Source organism: Salvia splendens, chromosome 3 (genome assembly GCF_004379255.2).
Source record: "Salvia splendens isolate huo1 chromosome 3, SspV2, whole genome shotgun sequence".
Classification (NCBI taxonomy): Eukaryota; Viridiplantae; Streptophyta; class Magnoliopsida; order Lamiales; family Lamiaceae; genus Salvia; species Salvia splendens.
Genome location: NC_056034.1, coordinates 8199213 through 8226535, shown reverse-complemented (window position 1 = coordinate 8226535; position 27323 = coordinate 8199213). Strand labels below are relative to the sequence as shown.

General features: G+C 35.8%; 2 protein-coding genes and 1 pseudogene across 3 annotated transcripts; 2 read left to right on the top strand and 1 right to left on the bottom strand.

The window, feature by feature from the left end:
- Positions 1 to 314: 314 nt before the first annotated feature.
- On the top strand, positions 315 to 1432 carry LOC121796514. The gene is made up of 3 exons (XM_042195347.1): positions 315 to 414; positions 460 to 641; positions 905 to 1432. The coding sequence occupies exons 1-3, from the start codon at positions 315 to 317 to the stop codon at positions 1430 to 1432; spliced, it is 810 nt and encodes a 269-aa protein (XP_042051281.1).
- A 1621-nt stretch (positions 1433 to 3053) lies between these two features.
- On the top strand, positions 3054 to 9998 carry LOC121797147 (annotated as a pseudogene).
- Positions 9999 to 14991: 4993 nt separating this feature from the next.
- On the bottom strand, positions 14992 to 18117 carry LOC121796429 (NAC domain-containing protein 7-like). Of its 2 annotated transcripts, none has more exons than XM_042195295.1 (4): positions 17851 to 18117; positions 16324 to 16520; positions 15976 to 16247; positions 14992 to 15897 (listed from the first exon to the last, which is right to left on the bottom strand). In XM_042195295.1, the coding sequence occupies exons 2-4, from the start codon at positions 16481 to 16483 to the stop codon at positions 15349 to 15351; spliced, it is 981 nt and encodes a 326-aa protein (XP_042051229.1). In that variant the 5' UTR covers positions 16484 to 16520; positions 17851 to 18117; the 3' UTR covers positions 14992 to 15348. The 2 variants fall into 2 exon arrangements, with proteins under 2 accessions (XP_042051229.1, XP_042051228.1); XM_042195294.1 differs by having other exon boundaries at positions 16324 to 16517; positions 17851 to 18116.
- Positions 18118 to 27323: the final 9206 nt, after the last annotated feature.

Sequence of the window (27323 nt, the reverse complement as noted above, 5' to 3'; positions counted from 1 at the left end):
AAACAACAACAAAGAGGACAATCAATGCAATTAGTAAGTCTAAAAAAATGAGAACTTACCCCAAAAAGTTGTATCTGGATGTTGAGGTACTCAAGAGTATGCATTTCTCAAAGAGATGCAACCTCTTAAGTGTGGCAGCCTGTTTGGGTTGTTCAAAAGCCACTGTTTGGAGGTGGGTTAAGGCTAGCCTAATTAGGCCACACACATCAGCCATTAAGCCCAGCTTAACAGCTGCAAACAAGTTGTTGAGACTGAGATTCACAGTTGAATCTTTAGAACTAGATAGGATCTTGAACAAGACCAAGTTCAGGAACATGTACAACATCATACACATTGATGAAATGTGGTTCTACATGACAAAAGGAGCTCAAAGATTCTATCTTGCTCCAGGAGAGGAAGAACCTCATAGAACATGTAAAAATAAGCAGTTCATATAAAAAATTATGTTCATGTGTGCAGTTTGTAAGCCCTTGTTTGGTGTTAATGGTGAAGTCTTGTTTGATGGAAAAATTGGAATTTTTCCATTTACCAAACAAGTTCCAGCCAAAAGGTCAAGCAAGAACAGAATGGCAGGCACTTTGGAGACAAAACCCATAGAGAGTATCACAAAAGATATGACCAGGGACTGCTTGATCAACAAGGTAATGTTTGCATCTCTTTAATGCAATTAATTTGTGCACATTAGCCATTACATACCAAAGTACCTACATACTCATGATACACTAGTAATGAAGCTTTGTAATGTTGTGCAAATGAGGTAATGTTTACATCTCTGTAATGCAATAAATGTGTGCACATCAGCCATTACATACCAGTGTAACTACATACTCATGATACACTAGTACTGAAGCTTTGTAATGTTGTGCAAATGATGATTTAATGCATGGCACCTTGTTGGGAACAGATATTACCTGCCATCATAGCAAAGTGGTCTGATGGGGCAACTAAAGTTCTCAAGATACAACAAGACAATGCAAGACCACACATCAAAGACAATGATCCAGCTTTCAAAGAAGCTGCACAACAAAATGGTTTCTCAATATCACTTGTGCAACAACCACCTAACTCACCTGACACTAATGTCAATGATTTGGGTTGGTTCAGAGCAATACAATCACTGCAAACTCAGATTGCATGTAAAAATGTGGATGATTTAGTCAATGCAGTGGTGCAATCATTCAATGAATTACAGCCACAGACTTTGGACAATGTTTTCCTAAGTCTTCAAGGTTGTTTCATGGAAATCATGAAAGTCCGGGGTCATAACAGCTACAAGCTGCCCCACATAGGGAAAGCACATTTAAGGAGGACTAATCAACTTCTAATGGATCTAAGAGTTCCGGTGGAGCTGGCTATGCAAGCAATTGCTTATATGCGGGACCAAGGGAGCAACCAGGGATTGGAGATGATTGCACAGTCATTAGGATTATGAAAGTATAGAAGAAGCTTTTGTGTTTTTGGATAGGCTGCCTTTATGCATGAATGATGCATTCAGTGAATACACATGAATGCACATATCATGCTAGTATTTTGAATATGCAGTCAATAGGCTGAAATGATGCATTTTGTGTTTGTACAATGTTGTAACTGTGCAGAAATCATGGATTATGTTTATCTAAATGCATGTAACTGTGCAAACAATTCATCACCAGCCACATTCACAACAACACAACATCAACAGCACCATCACCACCAAAATCACAACATCAAAACATCCCCAGAACCATCACCAACCAAATTCACAACAACACAACATCTCCAGCACCAGCACCAACCAAATTCACAACATCACAACATCAACAGCTCCATCACCAACCAAATTCACAACATCACCAACACCATCACCAACCAAATTCAAATCATCACAACATCACCAGCACAATCACAGATATATAAACCAAAGACAGCCCATTCAATTAGAGTACATATTACGAATCACACAAACATAACAAACGACCACATATCAAAACACAAATGACAATCTATAACCCTAAAGTAAGCATACAGAAAGATCTCACCCATATTACGGATCCAAGCAATTTTCACCGAAGAGTGCCTTCACCTCCCTTTCTGCCTCGGCCTTGTTTCTCTCCCATGCTTCCTTGTCAGCCTCGGTGATGACATATCGCCTTACAAACTCTTCATCAGACATTACTGGGCTGTCAGTCACCTCATAGATGGCGTCGCCTTTACCACCAGTCCGACCTCCGGTCGGGGAGGCGCGGCCTTCACCTCCAGGTACGCCTTCAGTCGGGGAGGCGCTGCCATCACCGCCAATTACACAACCGGCCGGAGTTCGAGAGCCGTCGACACCACCCTCAAGGCCTCCGGTCAAGGGAGAGGCACCAACGCTTTCGGCGGGTTTCTCCGACGTGGGAACGGCAGATGAACTAGAATAGATGGTGGATTAACCCTTCATCATCTCGGGCTGATTGTCGAGATCAACGGCGGGAATTGCTCAAAATACGACCTCTTCCCGGGAACTAGCCGAGATACGACCTCTTCTCCCGGAAGCGGACGAAATCGGCCCTCTACTGCGCGAGCCAGCTGGAACGCGGGTGATGCGAGGGTTAATCCATCCATCACCATCGGGGTAGTGCGATTGGTCCATTGTGTGGTCGGCGAAATGAGAAAGGATGAAGGCGGTGGATCTAGGGTTTCAGAATTAGGGAAGAGAGAAGGGATAGTTGTTGTGTCGAGAGAGAAGGCAGACGCTGATAATGAGCCAAACAAAAGGGCGATTTGTTTTCTTCATTTAATTACACTAATTAAGTGTAATTAGGATAGTTAATAAATATACATAAATCACCATTAAATCTACTAATTATTTCTTTTTTTGGAAATTACTCAACTATGAAGAAACTTCCCAAAATGATAATATGACTCAACTATGACGAAACGGAAGGAGTAGTATTTTTGTAGTTCACTCTAGTAAAAATACAAAATCAAAATAAAAAAATATCGATCCGACAAAATTCCAACTCAGCACACACACACCTAATAATTCCAGCCAATCATGGTGCTTTAAATCTGAAGTATTTTAAGCACTCTTAAACCATTCCGATTTGATTTCTCAGTCCTCCATCGACGGCGGCAAGCCATGGCCACAGCCTCTCCTTATGACGTGGAAGGCGCCGCCTCTTACCTCCCTCTCCCCTCCTCCCCTACTCCGCCCCGCCCTTCCAAAAAGCTCCTCCCCACCATTCTCCTCTCATCCTTCCTCCTCATATCTCTAATTCTCCTCCTCTTCACAAACCAAACCCCACCCTCTCTAATCAAACTCAACGACGCCGCCGCCGCAGATCACACCGCACCTCCGCTCTCGCGAGGGGTGTCGCAGGGCTTGTCGGAGAAGGTTTTCCGTCAAGTCAGCAGCAATGCTTTGACTTTCCCATGGAACAACATCATGCTATCCTGGCAGAGAACAGCTTTCCACTTTCAACCGGAACAGAATTGGATGAATGGTCGGTTTCCTATTTTTTTAATTTGATTTTGGGTTTAATAATTATACGTCGCTTTCCCACATGATCGATCTGACTCTTTCGATTGATTTGTTATTCCAATTATTTTCTACTGGTGAATCTCTGGCGGCTTCTGCGCAGATCCTAATGGTGAGCTTTTCACCAAATCCTTTTTACTTTATTTCCTTTTTTTTTTCCTTTTTTATGTGCTCATTAAAACTATATTAGGTTTAAAGTTTATTATCTTCTCGTAAGTCTGCGGTTCTTTTACATTGTCATTTTGGCGTATCTTGAAAATTTTGAACTTTATGTGGGAATTTGGACAAATGAGTGGCAGGTAAGTTACCCACGACATCTGTGAAAATTAAATTAAATTTAGATTTTGGGGGGGAGGGGCGGGCATATATAGATTAGCATTATTGCTTCCTTGTTGAGATGATTTTTTGATAGTGCCCATTTTTGTACTCCCTCCGTTACTTGCATTTTTCATTTTAGACCATAAATTTGTGATCCATTTTTTTAGTGTAATTAAATTTGAATTTTAAGTGTAATGAGACATCATTTAATAAATGAACTTTTAACTTAAACTAACATATTAATTAAATGCATTAATTCTAACTTAAACTATAAATAGTGTAAGGAGTTTGTGACGAGCCGAAAAACAAAAGTGCAAGTAACATGGGACGGAGGGAGTAGTATATCTATGTCATAAATTTTTAGAGGAATGATAAATAAATCAACTAATGGTCCAAAATAGGGGTGGGAAATTATACCGAAATACCGTAATACCGGACTTACCGTACCGGAAAAACACCGAAAATACCGATTTTTCGGTATACCGCAGTTTCCGGTACGGTATGATACCGTACCGCAGTGTTTCGGTACGGTAACGGTATCAATTTTTCTATACGCGGTATACCGAATCCACGGTATACCGGTATACCACGGTATACCGAAACTTTGGTATATACCGAATCCACGGTATACCGGTATACCGATAGATTATTTTATATATATATATATATATATATATATATATATATATATATATATATATATATTGGGGAGCGTTATTCTCCTTTTCACATCTTAGATCCTTTTTCCTTCTTAATATTACGCGTTAGATCTAAGGCATCAACGGATCAGATTGATTCTATAAAACTGGTTCCGTGTTGCATTATAGAAGGTGGTTGTATGCATTACAGGGTTATTATTGACATTTGACGGAAAAGTAACTGCCACATTTTGGTATCTGCGAATAATGCACCACATGGTCACGAGTAATGCATATAATTGACTATATAATGCCAATATGTGAACTGCAATGCATACGAATAAGATGTACCATGTTATGATGTTTGGACACACGTTTCTTGTTTCCCCTAAGGGTTTAATAAGCTTAGGGGCTAGGGTATAGTACGTACACACGTATGTAATCTTCACATGGTAACGAGTAATGGATATAATTGAAGATTACATACGTGTCTACGTACTATACCCTAGCCCCTAAGCTTATTAAACCCTTAGGGGAAACAAGAAACGTGTGTCCAAACATCATAACATGGTACATCTTATTCGTATGCATTGCAGTTAACATATTGTGCATTATATAATCAATTATATATATTACTCGTGACCATGTGGTGCATTATTCGTAGCGGTTTCCAGCCATTATTAGATTACTATTGTACCCTCATAATGCACAAAATAGGACAAATAATGCAACACGGGATTAATTACCCAATGTTGATCTTGACCGTCCATTTCTCTAATCTAATGGCTGATATTAAGAAGGAAAAAGGAGGAAATATAGGAAAAGGAAATGAATACATCCCTATATATATTAATATTAAATATGTTGTAATATATATATATTACATTTATATATATTATATCAAAAAAAATTTAATACATCAATTAATACAATAAAATTAAACATTCAAATGATAATTTATTCAAACAAATTCAAAATTAACCTGAATTATTTTTTTATCAACTCATCCTATTAAATATAATAAACACAATAGCACATAACACCGAAAGAAGATTGGAAATACGATATCGGGAATATGTTTCAATAGAGCATATTTGAAAGAATTTGTATTAACTCACACCATTTAGTATATGATTCTTTGTGTAATGTCATATTCCAAATATACAAAGTAATTAAAAATTTTCTTTTATTCTTCGTCCCACTTCATAAAATGTCAATTAAAAATATGTGCAGCTGAAAATGAATCAAATCGTTTAATTAGTGTTTAATTCATTGTATGTTATCTTATTTTATATACTACTTAAATTGAAGGATGAATAAATTGATCAGTCATTCTTAATTCTTAAAGAGAAATAAATGTCCAATTTAAATTACTAACTAGTGTCACGCTCGTGCGATGCACGGGCCATTTTAATTTCTTCATATTTATTTCATTTTGCGAAATAAAAGTTGTGAAATGATAAACAAAAGAATATTCGACATCCTCTTACTTTGGATTATACTTTTTCAATCACATTAACCCCACATAGACACAAGAGTGTGTTTAAATGCTACATTTTCTTAAAAATGTCTATACGATCACATTAAAATTTCAACACATATTTGTGTTGACATTTTAATAAACTGTCTTGACATTTAAATATCAGACTTAAAATTAAAAAGCATTTTAAATCTGTGAAAATATGAATTAATCGTTGAGTTATAACTGTAGGAGCAAGTTTACGTTGCAATAATTTAATATTGCACTGGTGAGACACTTTCTAGTCGAGATTCATTTCATTGCAATATAGCGAACCTATACACTAAAAACCCAAACCTTGAAACCTAAATCCTAAACCCTTAACTTTAAAATAATCCAAGCCCCTTGGCCTAGCGGTAAAGGGTGCTGGATACCGCGTCCATCCTGGAGGTCTCGAGTTCGAACCCTGGGTGGCGTAATTTTTCTTTCCTCCTTGTTATAGGAGTTGATTTGTAATTTCCTCCTTCATATATATGATATAAATATATGAAGTAAATTTAAAAAAAAAAAAAAAAAAAAAAAAAAAAACTTTAAAATATACTCATCATAACCAACAAATGAGCCAAATTTTGATATATGTTGAATTTTAGTATTTTCACATTAAAAAAATATTATTTGCTAGTATTTTAAAAATTTATTCAAATCAAAGGAAGACCGTGCCTTGTTTATATTTTTGAGAATTTGTATGCATGTTTATAATGATAGGTTGAAATTAAAGTCTAGGGGGAAAAAATTGAATCTTTATTTCATTACACTTGTAAATCTATTTGGATTTGTAAGACCAATTATTACTACTATTGGTCTAAATAGCCAAAAATAATCAATAAGTACCTTCATTTTATCATTAACCACGATTATGAGATAAAATTCTGAATATATGTAATCAAAATAATCCATAAATATATATTAAAAGATACTTAAAGATCAACATCATCGGCAACAACAAATATAATATGGTACTTGATAACATGCTAACCAAAATATAAAATTGAATAGAGTGATGGACGAATTACCGATAGCAAAAAATAATGAACAATCGAGAAACCAATTAGTAAATGAACAAATCAAGAAACTAATTATTTTTCGGTATACCGTTACCGTTACCGTTATTACGGTATACCGTACCGTGTTTCAGTATACCATTAAAAAACGGTATACCGAAACACGGTACGGTATACCGTAATAACGGTATGGTAACGGTATCAAAAAATATCATACCGAATTTCCGGTATACCGGAATTTCGGTATACCGAAAATTCGGTACGGTATCGGTATTGAATTTTGTCATACCGTACTTTCCGGTACGGTATGCGGTATGGCACGGTCGGTACGGTATACCGTACCGACCCACCCCTAGTCCAAAAGTATAAAATCACTTACAAAATATGCATCGTTTTGGATCTTCTTGATAATTTTTTGATTTCCCCCTAATTTATCTTCATCATTAACCCACTATTTATGTAAACTAATTAATAGAGTATATTGGTACATAAGTACTTCAATTTATGTTTTTATTATATACGCGAGTAAATACTAGATTGATTATTTGACATGTACTTTGAATTTCGAAGTAGTCTCATTACTCACCACAAAGAAGATTTAATTGCTTTAATTGGCCTTGGCGATTCACTTACGGAGGTTTATTAATAAAAAAAATATTTATGAGTTAGTTTGTTACTATATTTAGTAGTAATAAATCAATAAACGACGATGTTAATAGATATATGTAATCAGTAGTTAATAAATAGCCACATGGTTGCACATTTATATGAACATGAAAGATGGACAAATCATGTTATGTTGTTTTTTGTATTGAAAAAAAATATATATATAAAACGACAATGATTCAAATCATGTTAAGTTGTTTATTGTATTGAAAAAAAATATATATAAAACGACAATGATTTGGTGCAAAACGACAGGTCCATTATTCCACAAGGGATGGTATCACCTGTTCTACCAATACAATCAAGAATCAGCTGTGTGGGGTAACATCACATGGGGCCATGCGGTCTCCAAGGATCTAATCCACTGGTTCCACCTCCCCTACGCCATGGTCCCCGACCAATGGTACGACGTCAACGGCGTCTGGACCGGCTCCGCCACCATCCTCCCCGACGGCCAGATCATCATGCTCTACACCGGCGACACCACCGACGCCGTTCAGGTCCAGTGCCTCGCCTACCCGGCCAATCTATCCGACCCGCTCCTCATCGACTGGGTCAAGAGCCCCAGCAACCCGGTCCTCTTCCCCCCTCCCGGGATCGGCTCCAAGGACTTCCGGGACCCCACCACCGCCTGGCTCAGCCCCGGCGGCGACAAGTGGCGCATCACCATCGGTTCCAAGGTTAACAAAACCGGCATCTCCATGGTCTACGAGACGTCCGACTTCATCAAATACGACCTGTTGGATGGCTACTTGCACCACGTTGCGGGCACGGGTATGTGGGAGTGCATTGACTTCTACCCTGTCTCATTGACCGACTCAAACGGGTTGGACACGTCGGTCAACGGACCCGGGGTGAAGCATGTGATGAAGGCCAGCATGGATGATGACAGGCACGACTATTATGCCATCGGGACATATGACCCGATCGGCAATAAGTGGACACCCGACAACCCGGAGCTGGACGTTGGTACGGCATATTCTACGCTTCAAAGACGTTCTACGACCTCAACAAGCAGAGGAGGATTCTGTGGGGTTGGATTAGTGAATCTGATGCTGAAGGACTTGATCTCATGAAGGGATGGGCTTGTGTTCAGGTACATTTCATTAACCAGTTTTGCTCTTGCATTCGAGTAAAAATTCAATGATTTGGACATATTGTCATCTGGTGTGTCCAGCCAATCATAATTGTATAAATAGAGAGAAAAATGAGAAGAGAGCTTATTCCTGCAATTATGATTGACTGGGTACGTACGAGACGGTGTCCCATTAGTTTTGCTGACATGACATTAATTGTTGTTTTGGATCAGTCTATTCCTAGAACGGTTGTGTACGACCAGAAGACAGGTACGGACTTGCTTCAGTGGCCAGTGGAAGAACTTGAGAGCTTACGAGGTGACAGTGTTGAGGCTGATGTGAAGCTTGGACCGGGTTCGATTGTGCCGGTTGCAATTGATTCCGCCTCTCAGCTAGACGTGGAGGTGTCGTTTGAGGTCGAGCAAGAGGCCGTTGAGGCAGCCCCTGAAGCTGGCGCAGGATACGACTGCACTACCAGCGGTGGTGCTGCCAATAGGGGATTCTTGGGACCATTCGGAATCCTTGTTCTGGCTGATGACAATCTAACCGAGTCGACACCAATCTACTTCTATGTAGCTAAAGGGCCTAATGGCAAGACAGAGTCTCATTTTTGTGCTGATGAACTAAGGTTAGTTTCTGGTCAATTCACATTCGGTTCGATTTCTTAGTGCTTACAAATTAAGCATTAGTGTAATGTTTGTTTTGATTTAGATCTTCCCAAGCTCCTGATGTGGTGAAAACAGTTTATGGAAGCAGCGTTCCAGTTGTTGATGGGGAAAAGTTCAGTATTAGATCATTGGTATGTGAGACAGGAATGAAACTCTAACTTGTTTATTTATTCTGATTTTAGTTTGATAAATGATGACGGTGTGGGTGCAGGTGGACCACTCGATCGTTGAGAGCTTTGCTCAAGGAGGGAGAAGAGTGATCACTTCAAGAGTGTATCCTACAAAGGCCATCAACGGCGCAGCCCGAGTTTTCTTGTTCAACAACGCTACTGGAGCGAGCGTCACTGCATCTCTTAAGATATGGAAAATGGGGTCTGCCGATATTCGCCAGTTTCCCCTCTGATTCATTTGCATCTGCCACATGCAATTCTTCTGCACAAAAAAAGCCTCACATCTTTCAGGGATGATTGCTTTAATTTTTTTTAGAATCATTGGTTTTTTCCCTTCTTTATTTTTATGTTTTATATCACGTAGTTTATGTAAGGCTGTAATAGAGATCCATGTTGATTGTGTGACGCTGGAAATAAAATTGCTATTTGAGTTTATTGTGTAACGCTGGAAATAAAATTGCTATTTGAGTTTTTGCGATTTTACTGCATAACTAACTTGCTTTCACACACTTTCGTCAATATTTTATTTGTGGTCCAGAAAATGGAAATAATGCTGGTTTATTAATATTTTGTTAATTTTATATGTTGTCCTATTTTATTTATTTAATTGTAATGATTTTAGATTTATTAGCCAAAAATATTTTTCATGTAATTTTCTAAAATATTTATTGATATATTTAATGATTTCTAGTGAATTACCTCATTTTGGGCTTGGGCTTGGGCTATCTCTGGAATAGCTTTCCATTTGGATCTCTAATTCCAAAAGGCTTAGTGAAACACCCAAATAAATTGAACTTGAACAGATTCTCTTAATTGGTTGCAATATATAATGGTGAGCTTTTGAGAGGTAAAATGCAAATATTATCACGAATCAAAGTCTTTCAAAGTCTTTTGAGTGGCAATAGACCCATTCATCTTTAACTAAATGGGAAGTGGATCTCATCATTCAAGGTGCCACATCAGCACGAAAAATAGTCACTAGTCCCCAAGTGGATACCCTTGGTCTAATAACAAAAGCACAAACATTTCATCACTTAGCAATTTTAGTACTAATATTTTTTTAGCCCGGTCCATGAAAATAGATGAAAAATCATTTTAATTTTGGAAACGATATGCAAATCCAAGAGTATCAACGGAAACGTAATTCATCTTGGTGATAGAGGGTTCTTTGTTTTTTGTTTTTGTGGTAGCATCCGCAGGTTATACTATTTCAGTTACTTGTGCTCTTTGTTTTTATATTGTATTTTATTGTTTCTGATTCCTTTCAGAGTGTAATAGATAAAAATGCTCGTAGACCGCATGCATTCCCACACAATTTTCTCACCTATTCCACGGTTTCATCCGCTTTCAATTCAAGTCAAAATACATAATCAATGGATTCAAATTAATGTGATCATTACAATTTTATAAACCTGCTTACAAAACCATGTACATACTATAAAACAAGAAAAATTTGTTATGCTGTCTAAGAAAGACGGGTACGAAATTATTAAAACTTCACTAAAGCATCATAATTCATTGCAGCAAAAAAGGCGAGGCAGCCCTCATACTCCGGCCCGACATCATGTGAGGAGGTTAAATTAGGGTATGCAGTACCCCATTAAGGGGATGCCTTAACCCACTGACTGCAAGAAGCCCATCTCCCAAGGCCTCACACTTGTGCCTGAGAGATTGAAGCAACTACACACTCCGGCCCGACATCATGTGGGAGGTTAAATCAGGGTACGCAGTAGCCCGTTAAGAGGGATGCCTAACCCACTAACTGCAAGAAGCTCATCTCTCAAGGCCTCACACTTGTGCCTGAGAGATAGAAGCAACTACACGACAACACACTTGTGCCTGAGAGATGAAAGCAACTACACGACAGCAATGAGATTTGCCCCTTGCCAACTGCGCTACGCCACTGCGGGCATCATAATTCATAACTCAATAAGTAATAGTATTCATTTTTTTAAAACATGGATTTGCGGTGTAACTGTGCCAATATTATGGCGCAATTTAAGGAATCAAGGGCGGAATTTTGTATTTGTCCCAGTGGACCATGTGTTATCCTAGTATTAATCAACATACTGAAAGCATTTAATTAAGGTTATTAGTACAATTATATACTTTTTAAATTGCAGAAATTATCATTACTATTCATAACTCATTAAATTAATCAAAACATCAGTATAAAGAATAGTCACTAGGCTTGTCGTATAACCCTTAGATCTAATAACCAAAAAATTATCAAAGCATGAATAATACTCCATGAAGAAGGCAACCGTGTTATGATATAATCTTATGCTTCTCAAGTAATGAACTTAAGCTTGTAATAACACATAAAGTCAATTTTCACCTTTTAAGTTTTAACCTTTTAGGACCAAAATGTTTGTAAATCTTAAAGATATTTTAGATTTTATGTAATAGATTGAGTATCTGACTTGTGAGTATAATATTTCTATTAGGCACTTGAGGACTGTGATCAATACATAACTAATCTTAAACGCTAAACGCCAAACAATATTATTATAAGATAATCTGGATTCATTATAATGAACTAATAAAAAAGTTATAATGATCTATGGTTTTTAAAATTACGTTAGATGACGTCATTGTTTTTAAATCTTTGAATTTTTATAATGAAATACAAATACAGTTGTAATCAACTCCGTGTTATTTTATAATGATGTGTCTGACGTTTAACGTTTTAAACTAGTTTGGTATATAATACTAGTAGAACCCGGGCACCTGATATGATATTTAAAAGTGTTTTTAACATATATAAATTTACTTTTATTTATTTAATTTTTTTCAAAGTACATCAAACTGTGTTAACATAATTCTTCTCTACTAAATCTAATTCTTTTAGAAATTTTTAATTATATATATGCTGTACAGATATTTTAATTTTTGCAAGTCAATTTTGATAATCAATGAACATGCCTACTTTAATAATGCATTATATAAACATGCATGTAATTAGTTATAGTTTAAACATGCATGATTATCTGGTAAATAGTGTTGTGGCACTACTAGGAGTCTAGGACTACAAAATGGCATCTATAAAATGACTAAACTAATTTAAATACATATTTAAGTTTTTAAATAGTGCTGTTAAATTTGGTAAAATACAGACATGGACTATAATCAAGATGATCCATATAATGAAAATTTCCAAGATCAGTCCGTGGAATTAAAATAAAGAATAGATGGTAAATCATACACGTTGATGGATTTAGGCTATATATGAATATTATCATACTTATTTGAAGTTAGGAAGAGAAACAACTATATCAAAATCCAATGTATATCGATTTGAAGCATTAAATTTAACTTTTAGTAGTTAGTATTAAAAATGCAATAGGAGGTGACATGTATTATTATGAGAAAAGAAATAATACCAGACATAATTATCCATTCAGGAAAAATATAAATGATTATGTTTTTGCTTTGGAGTTGACTGTAATATATAGGAAAAGAACACTGGGGAGGAAGAATGATGGACAGAAGAATGTGCTGTCTCCCTAGTGGCAGACTGACTACTAGACATGAAGAAATATATACACACTATTTTATTATACACTCCCTTTTCGGAAGGGGTCGGTATTTAGGAAATTCACATTTTTTATGTTCCAATACTCACTTGGAATATTATTTCGACTTAGTATATATTATAACTCAAATCATTTATAGAGTAGGGTATATGTAGATAGATGGAAAAGCAAAATGTAGATAAAGAGACATCACTTTTAGTGATGAACATATTTCTTGTATTGAGTGTGAGCGTAGATACTACCTAGTACTTGTAAGTGTAAGAGAGTACATAGTACTAAAATGGGGTAATAATTGTTAGAATGCAGGCTGCGGAGAGTGGTGGTGGAACATTATACCATTTCACATGATCAGTTAAGTCTGTTTAATCATGTTTACTTCTGCGGCACACAATATACTAATCACCCCATCATCATGCTGCTCCTGCACTTGCACACATATACTATAAATCTCTCTCTCTCTCTCTCTCTAGATAACGCACATTGGTTTGACCGTAAGAAACATGCATTGACTAGAGGATTCCTTAGATTCAAGTCAAATGAGTAGTGAAATTTCAAACCATCTTTTCCCAAATTAGAAATCCTGCGACATTTCTTGATAAGACACTCCAACTGCGCCAACATATCTCCATATAAACACCAATATTTTTCTTACCATCTCCATACTTGGGGGGTTGCATGCCGCAATTCAACAAACTGGAAACTGCCAAAGAAGACTCCCCACATCTTGGTAATGGTATACGATCACACATGCATTCATTGCATTTTCATACATATGTATTCTACATGCATGGACATACCTATATATTTCTGGCCATAATATCTATAGTCTGTATGTACCATTAATTCTTCAACTTCACAAATTTTAAAGCATGCACATGCAATGCCTCTTCTAATACATTCTGGAACACATTTTTTCCTAATCCCCCTACCCTTCTGAAGCTTCCACAAGCTAAAGCGCCGGAAATTTAAATTTCTCTTCTTAAAATATACTACTACTATATGTCTCTATTTTTTGCAATTTCTGCATCCGACATGTAGCAATATACACAAATGCAGATTGAAGTGCTGCAGAAGATTCAACTGGCAAATGTTAAATGTTACAACTATATCTTTGTTGAATTAATTATCATAAAGTTTAAAAAGGTTTCTATACTCATGCGTGGTCATTTATATTTGATCGTTCAACTCATTTCACCCCACAGATATTTCACTTATAATTTCATTTGTGGTCACTTTTATTTGATCGTTCAACTCAGTCAATTCACTCCACATATATTTCACTAATAATATGTGTGTGTGTGTATCTATATATATACATACAGAAAGTAGGTAGACAGGCATTGGACCATTTGTATCTTCATCATCATCGATCTATCAATTAAACTCGATAGCTTTTACAAGTAGATGAGTTTACTTATGTGTAAAGGATAAGAAAACTTTTGTAAAAGTATCGGACCATCCTATACCAACTATCAAGATCACAAAACCAAATATTGCACAAGCCTGACCTTCTAAGTGACGTTCTTTTCGGACACCAAAAGTAAACTAAAGAAAAGGAAATTATTCTGTTGAGATCACTCACATTCATTTCAGCACTGCATAATTATTTTGTATCATTACCCATTAGCATTAACGCGCTTTTACTATTATACATTTATGATTTTCGACTCCTCCTTATTGATCAAGTTTAGTAGTGCTGGTATATTCATAAATACTACTAGTAATATATCTTCTCATTTACAATAAGCAAAATTTTACACTCGATCAACATTGCCTACATACGAAATAAAGGCTATACAATTTAATACTTTTAAAAATATCTAAGTTCATGAAAAATGTTCTTCCTACGTTTGTTCCATTACAATTTCTTGGTTAATGACATAAAAATAAAAATAAGTCGTTTTTACAATAATAGAAAAGGGAAATATATATTGCACCGATGAATACAGAGGCATTACACAGATGATCTTCTGCAACCACAATTACAACATAAACATCTCTGTGGTTATATGAGATCAAAACAAATAGGCAAACGCTGCCGTTTCAACTCATGCAGCAGCCAAGGCTAGCTTCCTCGGACCACTTCAAATTATCTTACAAGAATAACATATGTACTAAGTTTTTTCGGCCCACTTTTTTTTTTTAATTTAGCTTCTATAGTAGTAGTACGTATTGCAAGATCAATAGCTAGGTCATATTATCAGTTTTATTATTTACAAGAAACAGTATAATCGATTGCCACACTTCCACCATTCGATCACTTCCACAGATCAATCTGACAACTGGAAGACGAGGTGGTTGCATTCTCTGGCTTGCTCAAATCCCCGGAAATCAGACCGGCCTCCTCAGCAGCCGGAAAAGTCTCATTGTCCTTAGAAACCTCCTCATGGCTGAGCTGCGACGCCACGAACTTGTCGAGAACCCTCCAATCTGTCACCTGATCCCCAGATTGGTCGTTCGTGTTCCTGAATGCTGAGGGGTAACCTTGATCGAGGTGTTGGTGGTGGTTACCGAAGCCGGAGGAGCGGCAGTTGATGGAGGAGGGAGGCTGAAGAACCTTAGGGCTTTCTAGAAGGGGCAGCTGGAGGAAGTGGTCGGCCGGGATTCCGTACTGCAATGACATTTCCTTCTTGTAAGGATAGCTGTTGTATGAGAGATTCGGATTGAACGTCTGCTGTTTAGGTGATTCCATATCCGGCATGAAGGAGACATGATCCTCGTACCACACTGGAGAATCGTGCTCGCTCATTTTCTGCGTCGTCGCGATCCTCTTCTTGAAAACCCTGCATACCACCCATCCTTCTTCCTACATTTTTAAAAAAAGTTTTGTTAAATATCACAAAAACTGCAAAAATGGAGGAATTAATTAATGTCTACTACATACCTGAGGGGTTCCGTTTTCGTCTGTTTCGAGGCGATATTCGTGCATGATCCAGTCTGATTTCTGGCCATTTGGAGCTCGGCCTTTGTAGAAAACTAGGGTTTTTCTCATTCCGATCAAGTCATGCTTGGAGTAGATGGCCTTATCGCGGCCGGTTGCTTTCCAGAACCCGGCTGCTGTGGCTCGATTCGTGCGTGTTCCCGTTGGATATTTCTTGTCTTTGTGGCTGAAAAAGTACCATTCGTTTTGCTCTTCCGTTCCTATTCTGCATAGCTCTACCAAAATCAACCATAACTATGTCAGATTTCAGTATATACTGTATCAATTAATGGAATGATGATATTGTACTACCTTGGAGATCCCAGGGCTCAATTTTGTAGAGATCAATATCTTTGATGACGTCCATGTCGATACTCCTGTTAGTGATCTTCCTCCGGAGATAATAGTCGACGAGTTCTTCGTCGGTAGGATGGAAACGGAAGCCCGGAGGAACGTGTGAAAACGTATTCATGATCTCTCAGTCAATTGGTTTCTTCGTCTCACACCTGCTGTTTCAGCAAAATTAATTACTCCAGTACTCTACTTTTTTTAAACAGCAAATTATTATAAAGTAAAGGGGTTTGTTTCTCTTTTTTCATTGATTGTATAAAGGAAAGAATTCGGCGCATCATGTTCATCAAATACCTGCCTAATCATCCAAGAACTCAATAAAACCTACCGTGGCTGGTCTGCTTAATGTTCATATTATCATTTGCGCGTGTCATAATTTCCTAATTTTTTATGTGCTAAGATTTTGTTGCACTACTTTATAGGTTTTGGGTTTTTTATGTGTAGGTAAAGAAACAAGAACATACATAAGTGAATTACTCAGTTCATGTCTAGCTAGAAGCAAGCATGCATATCTAAGATCACACTGCTTCCCTTTTGAATTTAATATCAACATTAGTTATCAACGGAAAAATGAAAGGAAAATATAACATCATCACACAATTACATGCCTGTCCACTTTTATTTAATTAGTAAAGTGGCTAAAACAAAAGGTGTCTTCACGAAAAATAAGTGATCTTCATAGAGTACTAATAATGGTACTAAGTACTTATCCATTTGGACCAACACAATCAGAGTCTAGTAAACTTGGAATATCTAAATATGACACCATTTGAAATTCATATGGATTGAAATTATAAAGTTTTTTCATACACCTTCTAAGGCTAAAAAAGAAAAATATCACAAAATAAATTAACGTGCATATTGAGTCTTAAGCGTGCAGTCAAATGATGAGGGATTCCAACTAGAAATTGTAAGGCTATAATAATCTCATCTTTCATTACCACAAAAATTTCTCAATGCAAGATGAATGGTTAAATCTATATTATATAGTGCTGTGATCATTATGATAGAGAAAAATAAAAATAGGCATGTGAGATGCATGCAAAGTTCTCATCACTCCCGTTATAATTATGCACATTTTAAAAGAGATCATGTAGAATCAATTTGCAGTATCAAATACTATTTCCATTGCACACTCTTATTCAAAAACTGAAATGAAACTAGGTGACAAACAAGAAACAAACGTGAAACATGATTTGGATCAAGCCACAAGAAATATTACTTTCTCAAAAATCAAAAGATTGAAAACCTCAAATTCTTTTGCAAGCACGAATCAATCGATATATCAACTGCCTCATTCTCAATAACATGAAATAATAATCATCAGCTAAATCTAAATCAGCAAGTTGTCAAATTAACCTTAATCAGCTTAAAGTAATAGTCGTCAATCCATATTTTTTTAGTACCATCTAATGGCTATCACCTACAAACCATTTTTTCTCACACGCACACACACACGAGAGAGAGATGAAGTGAATAAATCTAAACCTTGATGAGATGTATGGAAAATAATACAAGTGATGGATGGATCTTGGATACAGCAGTTGAATCGGGGCGTGGCGAAGTGCAAAAAAAGGGAGGCGGAAATGAAGTTGTAAGAAAGCAGCAGACAAATGTGAGAAGAGGAAGAAGGTAGTAGTAGTTCTTCTCGGGACCAAGACTCCCGTGCACGCAATGTCTCTCAGGTGTCGGGTCTGATCCCGAGGAAGAGAGTTTATGTTTTCAAAACCCTACAGGCTGAGCAAGGAGAGAATGGAAAGCCTAAACGGGACTTATATATATATATATATATTTATGTATGTCGAATTGTCGATCGAGAGAGAGAAAGAGAATGGAGCCCTAAATGATGAAAGGCTAACATTTGTGTTGATTGTCCCTCGCTCGCTGTCAAGACTCAGCTGAATTGCTGGGAAAGTTTTTTTGGGCACGAGAAAAAGGTGGCCACCCGCAACTGATTGGGACCTCTCTCTCTTTCTTCTACTACTACTAAACACCTTCCTTTTCCAACTCTATTTCTTTTCCCATTTTTTTATAGATTTTATTATTTGATTATACTCCTATACTTTCTTATATGTGATACATTTATTCCCTTTTGTTGTTTTGAATTTTTCAACAGTTATGTTATTCCCTGCTTGAAAGTACACATTTCATTTAACTCTATAACTAATCATTCATTTCTTAAATGATTAAATTAGTCATCCTACATCAATCCACAAAAAGCAAAAAGAAAAAAAAAAGCAGTACTTATCTGTCTTTTTATTTGTATGAAATATGTGTATGTGTTCAGTGTTCGCCTCCTTGTCATTTGTACTCATTTAATCATAGCCAGATTTTTTTTGAATTAGTAACTTTTATGATTATTATATTGTAGTAGTACTTAAACCTACCACGTCATGGTAAATTAATCACACTACTTGATGTCAATAGTATTGGCTGGTATGGGCATTCTCCAATTCGTCACCAATAAAGATCCTTTTCCCATTATAAATAAAATCTCAAATTATTAAAGTTTCTTGGTGCTTTCTCTTCTTCTTTTATGACTACATATATTTTAAAAAGGTAATTCAAAATTTGAACTAGATGCCCTCTGAAGATCCTTCAGGAAGATTGGAAGAAGCTTTTCATGTTAGATTTATTGATCTCAGTAAATTGTTGCTTTTCTATTAGTAATACTAATATTTCAGTTAGCCGTATTTTTTTGAATTCGAGTGTATGAGACAATTCGTTTCAGTGGGAAAAAAGGATCAACAGTAAATTAAAACCTACCAACCAATAGGAAATAGTCTACTCCAAGACTTCAATAAGACACCAAAAAGGGACAATAAAATATTGATTGGTCCCTTGTAATTAATTTTCTATTATTTCTTTTTGTGGGTTTTTGATGACTACAAATTGGAAATATTTAACTCTCAAAGGCAATTAAAAACCCCATGTGTCGAAATGGGGAAAATGGACCCTATCAACCCTAGATATCTATGTTAAAATTTGTCCCTACCAAATTCTTGTTCATCACTAATGAGCCAGCAACATGGGACCCAAATGCGCACGGTGCATACTTGATTTGTTTGGGGATTTTTCATTTTTGATAATTATGCCCATAAATACTTTGTGTGGTGACAAATAACTTTGGTGTTTGTTATGTGAATCATTGTAATTAATTCTTGTCCTATCTTTCATTTATTTTGAGGGTTGTTAGCTTGTTAACTTTCTCAATTATTACCACCATCATTGTCCCACCCATCTCGTCCCCTCAGGTTAAAATACATTATTTATCTTTTTCAACGCTTTTAATTTCTTACACAATTCAATGTCACAAAAGTTTTACCAAGATTGTATTTCTATCCAACCGTGTTTGTAGCACAATTCTTGATCATGTGATGCTAGAGTAGTACTCCAAAACAACTGAAGTGTCTAGCAACCTTCTTTGTCGTTGATCGCAATCACATTATCACATAAATTGCCACAATTAGAAGAAGAATAAAAGGAAAACAAGAAAATCTTACTACTCCTTTTTTAGTTTGTCCCAAGGTAATTGATTGATTCCCTTTTTTGGTAAAAACTTTATTCTCTCTTACTTTACACTCACATACTTTATTCTCTCTCTAACTTTACTCTATCTGCTTTAACATTTAACAAATCAATTTCTTAAATCTCATGCCCAAAAGAAATGTTTCAACTACCTTGGGGACGGGGGAGTATAATTTTTCACAATTTTGGTACTAAAATAGGTAAGATAAAAAAAAAAGAGCCATTAAGTGAAAGATGAAAGTATAATGTATAGATGGTCCAAAGGCAATAAAAATTTGGTATAGATATTCACTCTTTCATCATAATGAACATATATTTGCATGATATCATTGAAGTTACCAGCTGCTTCTTCCTCGTGAGCTATACGCCTCCCGCTCCACCACCGACTGTCATCATTGTACCCCGTTATGTCTAAATATATAAGTATATTTTTCTATATATTATTATTTGTCATCATCAAGTACTTTTCATCACTATATATTTTAAAAACAAGGTCCTATATTGTTCACTTAAGCTGACTATAACGGAGCTTCAACCTGTTGGATTATCCCCGTTTTCATTTTACATAATAATTAAACCTCAATTAATTAATAAAGCACCTAAGAATTTACTAATATTCACGAGACATAGTTGCACAAAATTATAGCAATTGAAATTTCATTCGATAAAATTATATATTAATTTCCACAAATAGAATTGAGACAGCGTAATTTAGCCGCTAGAGAAGCCGGCTTAATTATATACTGTAATTAGCGAAGCGCGCCGAGCTGCGATGAAAAGTGGTAATTAGGAAATAGCGACATATGGTGGTTGTGGTGGAAATAACAATTAATGAAATATAAGTTGAGTAATCAGTAATACCAATTTAGTGGTCCGGCGTGACATATTTTAAGCTTGTTCGGCTTCAATTAAGTTGCCAATGGCGTTGCGTTCCATGTGTTGTCTTATTTGTAATTAATTACTCTAATTTAAAATCATATCCTCACAAATTTAAATCATTATATTATCATATATAGATGCAATATAGTAATTGATAACTTTCACATGGAGTTAAGAGGAACACCGTTTTATATTTACTTTAACAGATCAGTGCACTCTCTTCACTGTTATCTAATTATCATATACATATCCCCTGGATAACATATATTTATGACATAAAAGTATATAAAAGAATTGAAGATTGGAGCATGATAAAAGTAAGAAACTGGAAATAAATTGATTTTTCATAATATATATTTATCCGCCAATGAAATTTGCTTATAAAAGTTTTTTCTTTAATAGCATTTTTAACGTCCCTTTATAATTTTTAAAAAAAATGAAATTGTGAATAATGAACCTTATTTATAGCTCAATTAAAACACACACACACAAATGCATAAACTGCAATTAGATATGGAAATCTTGACACAGATGGAATTTACAGTTCTAATTAATTTTTGTGTCTCTGACTCCCATTCCATATACTCCATTGAACAACTTATTATCAAGACTTTATTGCAACAAATTAGAAAGTGATATTAGAGTTGATAAATTTTGAAGCAAGGTATATATATAATTTAGAAAGTTAATTTTTTTTTAAATAAATATTAAGTTAATAATTAAATTAAAATTGTAGCTAATTGACTTGAGATCCAATGATTCACTTTTTATGTCCCACTTTACGTACCATTTTCAGGTTTTCATATACTCCTATATTTTTAACTGAGAATTCCTTATAATTCGATTATTAAGAAGCTTGAATTCAACTGAACAATAAAATATTCATTCTAGAAAGCCTTTTTGTCGCATTATTGTCAAGGAGGTTATCAAGCACTCGTCAAAAAATTTATGTTTTGAACAACATTAAACGATTCAAAGCTCTACCAATTTGTTTATTAAAATTTAAATGTAACAACTTCGAAATTTGTTTAGTAAAATAAACTTAGCGAATTAATACCATCAACATATGATTGCTTACCCACTAACGGCATAAATGATTGTTGGGCTCTTAAGTCTAAAATGTCATGAGGAGTTCGAAGTCAGGCTACTCATGTGGCGTCGGTCTCTATTTACAAATGCATAAAACATTAAAATTATTTGAAACTCCAAAAATTTGATGAACCATTAGTAACTTGTTCTAAAATGATAATCTAACTTCTTGGAACACTACTACTATATGTTGTTGGGATGAATTTTTTTGCTCTATTAGTATTAGTACTCCTTTAGTAACTTGTTCTAAAATGAAATAATAGGCTTGTAATGTTGCAACTTGCAAGTAATAATATAATCTTCATCTATATATGAATACATATATAAATGTATACTCCCTTCGCCTTATAAAAATATGTTCACTTTTCATTTTCGTATGTCCCACAAAAATATGTGCAACTCATTTTTGAAAAGTTATATCAATTTAATAATGTAGGTCCCACTATCCACTACTTTAACTACTATTTTCTTCATCTCTCTTACTTTACCATACCATTCTCATAATCTCTCTTACTTTACCAATTTTATCTTAATTCTCGTGTCATACTCATTGCTCATATTTTTATGGCACAGAGGGAATATATCTAAACATAATACTCCCTCCTCCCATAAATTTTGTCACGTAAATATCATTACATACATAATACTTAGCGCATAACAAAGTAGGAGTACCAGATTGATCTATTGTTCCTGTTTGTTAATAACATTAATATAATTGAACTTTTTGGTGCTAATTTCCATTAATATTTATATACAGAGAAATTGCTTCTCCGTCCGCTCTATGCGCAAATTAATAAGAGCAAACCGATGTAATCGAAATATAAAAATAATCTAGAAAAGAAAAATAAAAGAGCAAGGAGTGAATCTATGGTAGCTTTCCATTGACTAAGAGAAAGAGCGATAGGGCCCTCGAGCATCCAAATCACGATAAAGATCGCGTCCAAACCTCTCTCAATCTTTTAATAGTATTGTATTTGATTTTGCATATCTTTTGTAATATTTTTATTTATTTATTTTGCTTGCTTAGCAAGATAGGTTTTAGGGTTTAGAATTCTATAAATAATAGAGTTCTATAGTATTTTGATTCATTAAGTAATATGAAATAAACTTCTATTCTCATTCCCGGTTCTGACGGAAATCACTCCCTAGCACTTCAACTAGGGTTGATCTTGTTCTGTGTTCATTGGTGCTCTAGTCCGATAGATCAAGACTCTATCGAAGAGCGAAGCAGAAGTAGAATAGTTGGCCGTGGTAATGGGGCTGTGGTGGAGAGACGGCGTTAATGAATGAGGTGACAATATGTGATTGGATGGATTTTAAGCCAACCAATAGGATTGCGGGATCCGTACTATTTGAATGGACCCACCAACCTCGTAAGCTAAAACGGTGTACCTACTCCAAACCGAGTTCTCCTGCATACAAGGAGAGGCCTTTATTTTTGGCCCACCCGGCTATCGCTTTGGGTGTTTCCTAAGTCAACAACTAACATTATATATACGGGTTAAGTTAAAGTCAAAATATTTATTTATCGCAAACAGTACTAAAAATGTAAACTTTCTGTTTTTACTGTGAAAATAAATAAACTCAAAAAAAAAATTAATGAAATTTTCGTTCCTTATGCGAATCGTGATGGGAAATGAAGGCCTGGAGCGTGGAACAACATCGTCACCCGGACAGAAAAGTCATTATGTGTATGCAGCTCCAAATTAATGCATGCTTTGTGTGAATGATGGAGCATAGATCAACAACAAAAATTTATAAGGGTGAGGAGCTTACGCCCCCTATCTTATGGAGTAGGAATTTTTTTTCTATAGTTAAATTTATCAAAATTAACCAAAATCATATTAATCTCATTAAATTGATGCAAATAAAGACCAATTTCAAAGGTTAGAGGGGCTAAAATTAGAGAATAAATGAAGAATAATTGTTGTAGAAATTTAGTTTGAGAAAGAAGAAAATATCAAAATGCTGAATAGAAAGTAAAAATGCCTTTCATAAATACGGAGTACTGTTTTTAGTGTGATTAACGTGTACTACTAGTTTTGAAAATGTACTAAATATATACTTGGTACTTCCTCCACATTTCCTTTTTAGTTTATCACACTCAAGATGTCCACTGATTATATTTAGAAATAAATCACTGTTCTTATTAAAATATTTAACTATTTTTTTTCTCTCTGTTTATTCCACTTTACAATCAATATTAATATTTACAAATTTTAATATTCCGATACCTTAAATCAGAAACATAACAACCATTTATAAGAAGTGGATATATAGAAGTGGATATATAGATATGGTTTTGTTTACTGTACTTTCTGAATATTAGAGCATCCATAACCGTGCTCTTGCCAGCGAGCACGGTTGTGGGCCCGACGCCACTATTTCTGCCTGCTCTCTGGCAAGAGCACAACACCCACAATTGTGCTCTTCCGCAAGGACGAGCACAATTCAATTTAAAATTCAATTAAACAAAAACATTTCCATAATATTAAAATTCATTAAAAAACCACAATAAATATTACAAATTACAAATAAAATAAAAAGACATAATTAAAATCCTAAAAATTAAAAATTACATAATTAAACTCCTAAAAATTTAAAATTCCATAATTAAAAGCTAAAAGTACCCCGTGGACGACTACTCATCCGGCGGCACTACCCCCAATTGTCTTTGGAGGCCCAATATCATGGCCTCGTGCGATCGAAGTTTCGAGGGGGTCATAGTGGACCTACTGGCCATATTGAGTTGGGCCAAAAGCTGCCACAACGAGTTGGTGGGGGTGGAGGTGGCTCATATGGAACGGGAGCGGGAACTGGAGCATCGGCGGTTGGCCGACGCCTTCTTCCTTCCTTGCGGTCGGCGTTGGGAACCGCTCGGGCCGGCGTCGGGGCTACTCAAGTTAGCTCCGGCGAGTTGGCTAGCCACTTCTTCGGAGCCGGCGTCGGATAGGGATACCGACCTTGACCGTTTGGAGGAGCAGCTAGAGGAGGATGTTACGCCTCCCATATACTTCGGGTGCGTCCGCGTCTCCTGCCAAACGTTGAGGTACTTGAACAGCTTGTAGTTCATGGATTGGTAGGTGCTCATCGCGGCAGTGATAAAGTCGACCTCGTTCCGGCCGCTCCCCGCATTCCGTTTTTCCTGGAGGAAATAACCATTGAACTTGCCAATTTCATCGTTGGCTCGGAAGATGGCGTTGCGCACCATACTCTCGTTGCGCTCGACTGTTCCCGGCGGCCGATTTTCATTGTACCGGCGAGCGATGCACCTTGGTCGTCGATTGGGTATGGCCGGTAGCCACCCGGAACGCCCGAACTTTGGGTTTGAGGAGGGCCGAGTATTCCGTTTCCGGACTAGGAAACGGTGGTGAACCGAACCATTCGGGGTTCCAACCGGAGCCCGGGGGGTTATCGCTGTGGCCGGACATTGTTATGGTGTAGGAGTGGAAGAAAGATTGAGAATGGATATGGGAGAATGAAGATGAGAATGGATATGGGAGAATGAAGATGAGAATTATGTAGTTTGGTGTTAATTTTTGGGTGTGAAAGTGGGGGTATTTATAGATGAAAATGTGTATTTTTGGGGGGAAAAAAATATAAAAAAATTAAAAGTGCTAAAAAACGGTAATAAACGGATATATTTTTTTTGGGAAGTGAAAATTTTTTTTCATCGATTTTTTTTAATTTATTAAAAAAAATTCAAAGGCAACGGCTATGTCGTTGCCCAATCGCGTGCCGCCACGTCGCCTGCTCGCTGGCACGGACGGACGAACGCCGTCCGTCCACCGCTGCGCATGCTCTTAGATCGATGTAGCAATGAGTTTAATATGACATATACTAAAAACAAAACTCATTTTATAAGGGTACAAAATCAGAGACACAAATTAATGCTTGCATTGAAATTTTTGAAAAATTACTAAAATTACCAAAATTATATCTAAATTATTTGCCTGGCATGGATGATTTTATTTGCATTCTTTACTTTTAGTTAGGACGGATGTTTTTTCAAAGCACAAGTGATGTTTTAGAAGCACCGATTAACATCCTTAATCAAATAAAGAATATCATTAATCATTGTTTTGGAAGTAACATGATTCTTCAACAAAAATAATCTGCATAAATCCGAGTCCTTGCTCTTGTTTTTCAAAAGTAGCAATTGATAAGTTTACTTTTAAAGGCTTATTGCAAATTATACTGATGAAACAGTTAAAATGTTATTAATGGCATTCTAGAACACTAAACAATGACGTATTCAATTCACTTATTCATGTCATTTTTCCTTTCTCTAGAGAAAGAGCCTGAATAGTGTTGTATATTGATGACATGAGTATGTAATTCGCCTTCTAAAATTATTAACTGCATGCAAATGAAGTTTTAAAAATGATATAAATGCCACTTAAGCAGGTTGACAAACCAACACTATAATTACTAGGAAAAGATGTGGAATGATGAGGGTCTAAAATGGCTAAACAAGAGTGGGGGAAAAACTATGGCATACCTAAACATCGTGAATTTCAAGCCAACGCCATTTGCAAGTGTCAGCCACCATCATCAAATCTATATATACTCATCACAACACATCCATTAAAAAACATAGTAAATCACATAGTATTACTTTTTTACTTTTACAAATTCAAAATATTTGACAAATGAAAGTAGTATGGATGAAAGGACATTTCCCTAACGAAATATATGAAACGCCAATATACTTTGTAACACTCCAAACAATAATAATTGGTCTTAAATAAATTATAGTAGTAGTATATAGATCGAAAAATGACAATTCAGTAAGAATTTTAACGCATCAAAAGAGTTATATGATTATTCAATTTTCGTCCCATTCAACGTTTGTTTATATACATGTGTATTTTGTTATGAGTTTATGATTCTCGTGTGTACTCAGTGAGATGAAACAATCGTTGGTTTCAAACAACTAACTATATTAAGAAACCTAATTATAAAAATTAAGTCAACGTCTAAAAGGATTGCATGTCAATTTCTTCTGGTGTGTACCTTAGTACTTAATTAATTGGGCTGAGCAGCCCAATTGACAATCCAGTGACTCCTACTACAAGATTGTGTAGCCCAGCCCAGATATAATGGACAGCTTCTACTGTACATCTATATTTATGTCTTTTCTTAACTTCATTTAACAAAAAGGTTAAATAAAAAAAATGATTTATACATATAGTATACTACTTATGAAATATCAACACGGACGTTGCTTCTACTGGAATACTGATATGGAGTTGAAAAAGTGGGCATCTATATAATTTAGAATAACTTTTTGCATCTATATAATTTAGAAATACAATAAATAGCAATAATGCACAACAAAAGAAAGATAGAGGGAAAACAATTCCGATGGAGTGAACTTTGATTAATAAATATAATATCATAACGGTCTGACATGTACAAAACTAAATCACTACAAAAATAACTAAATAAATAATGTCCACAAT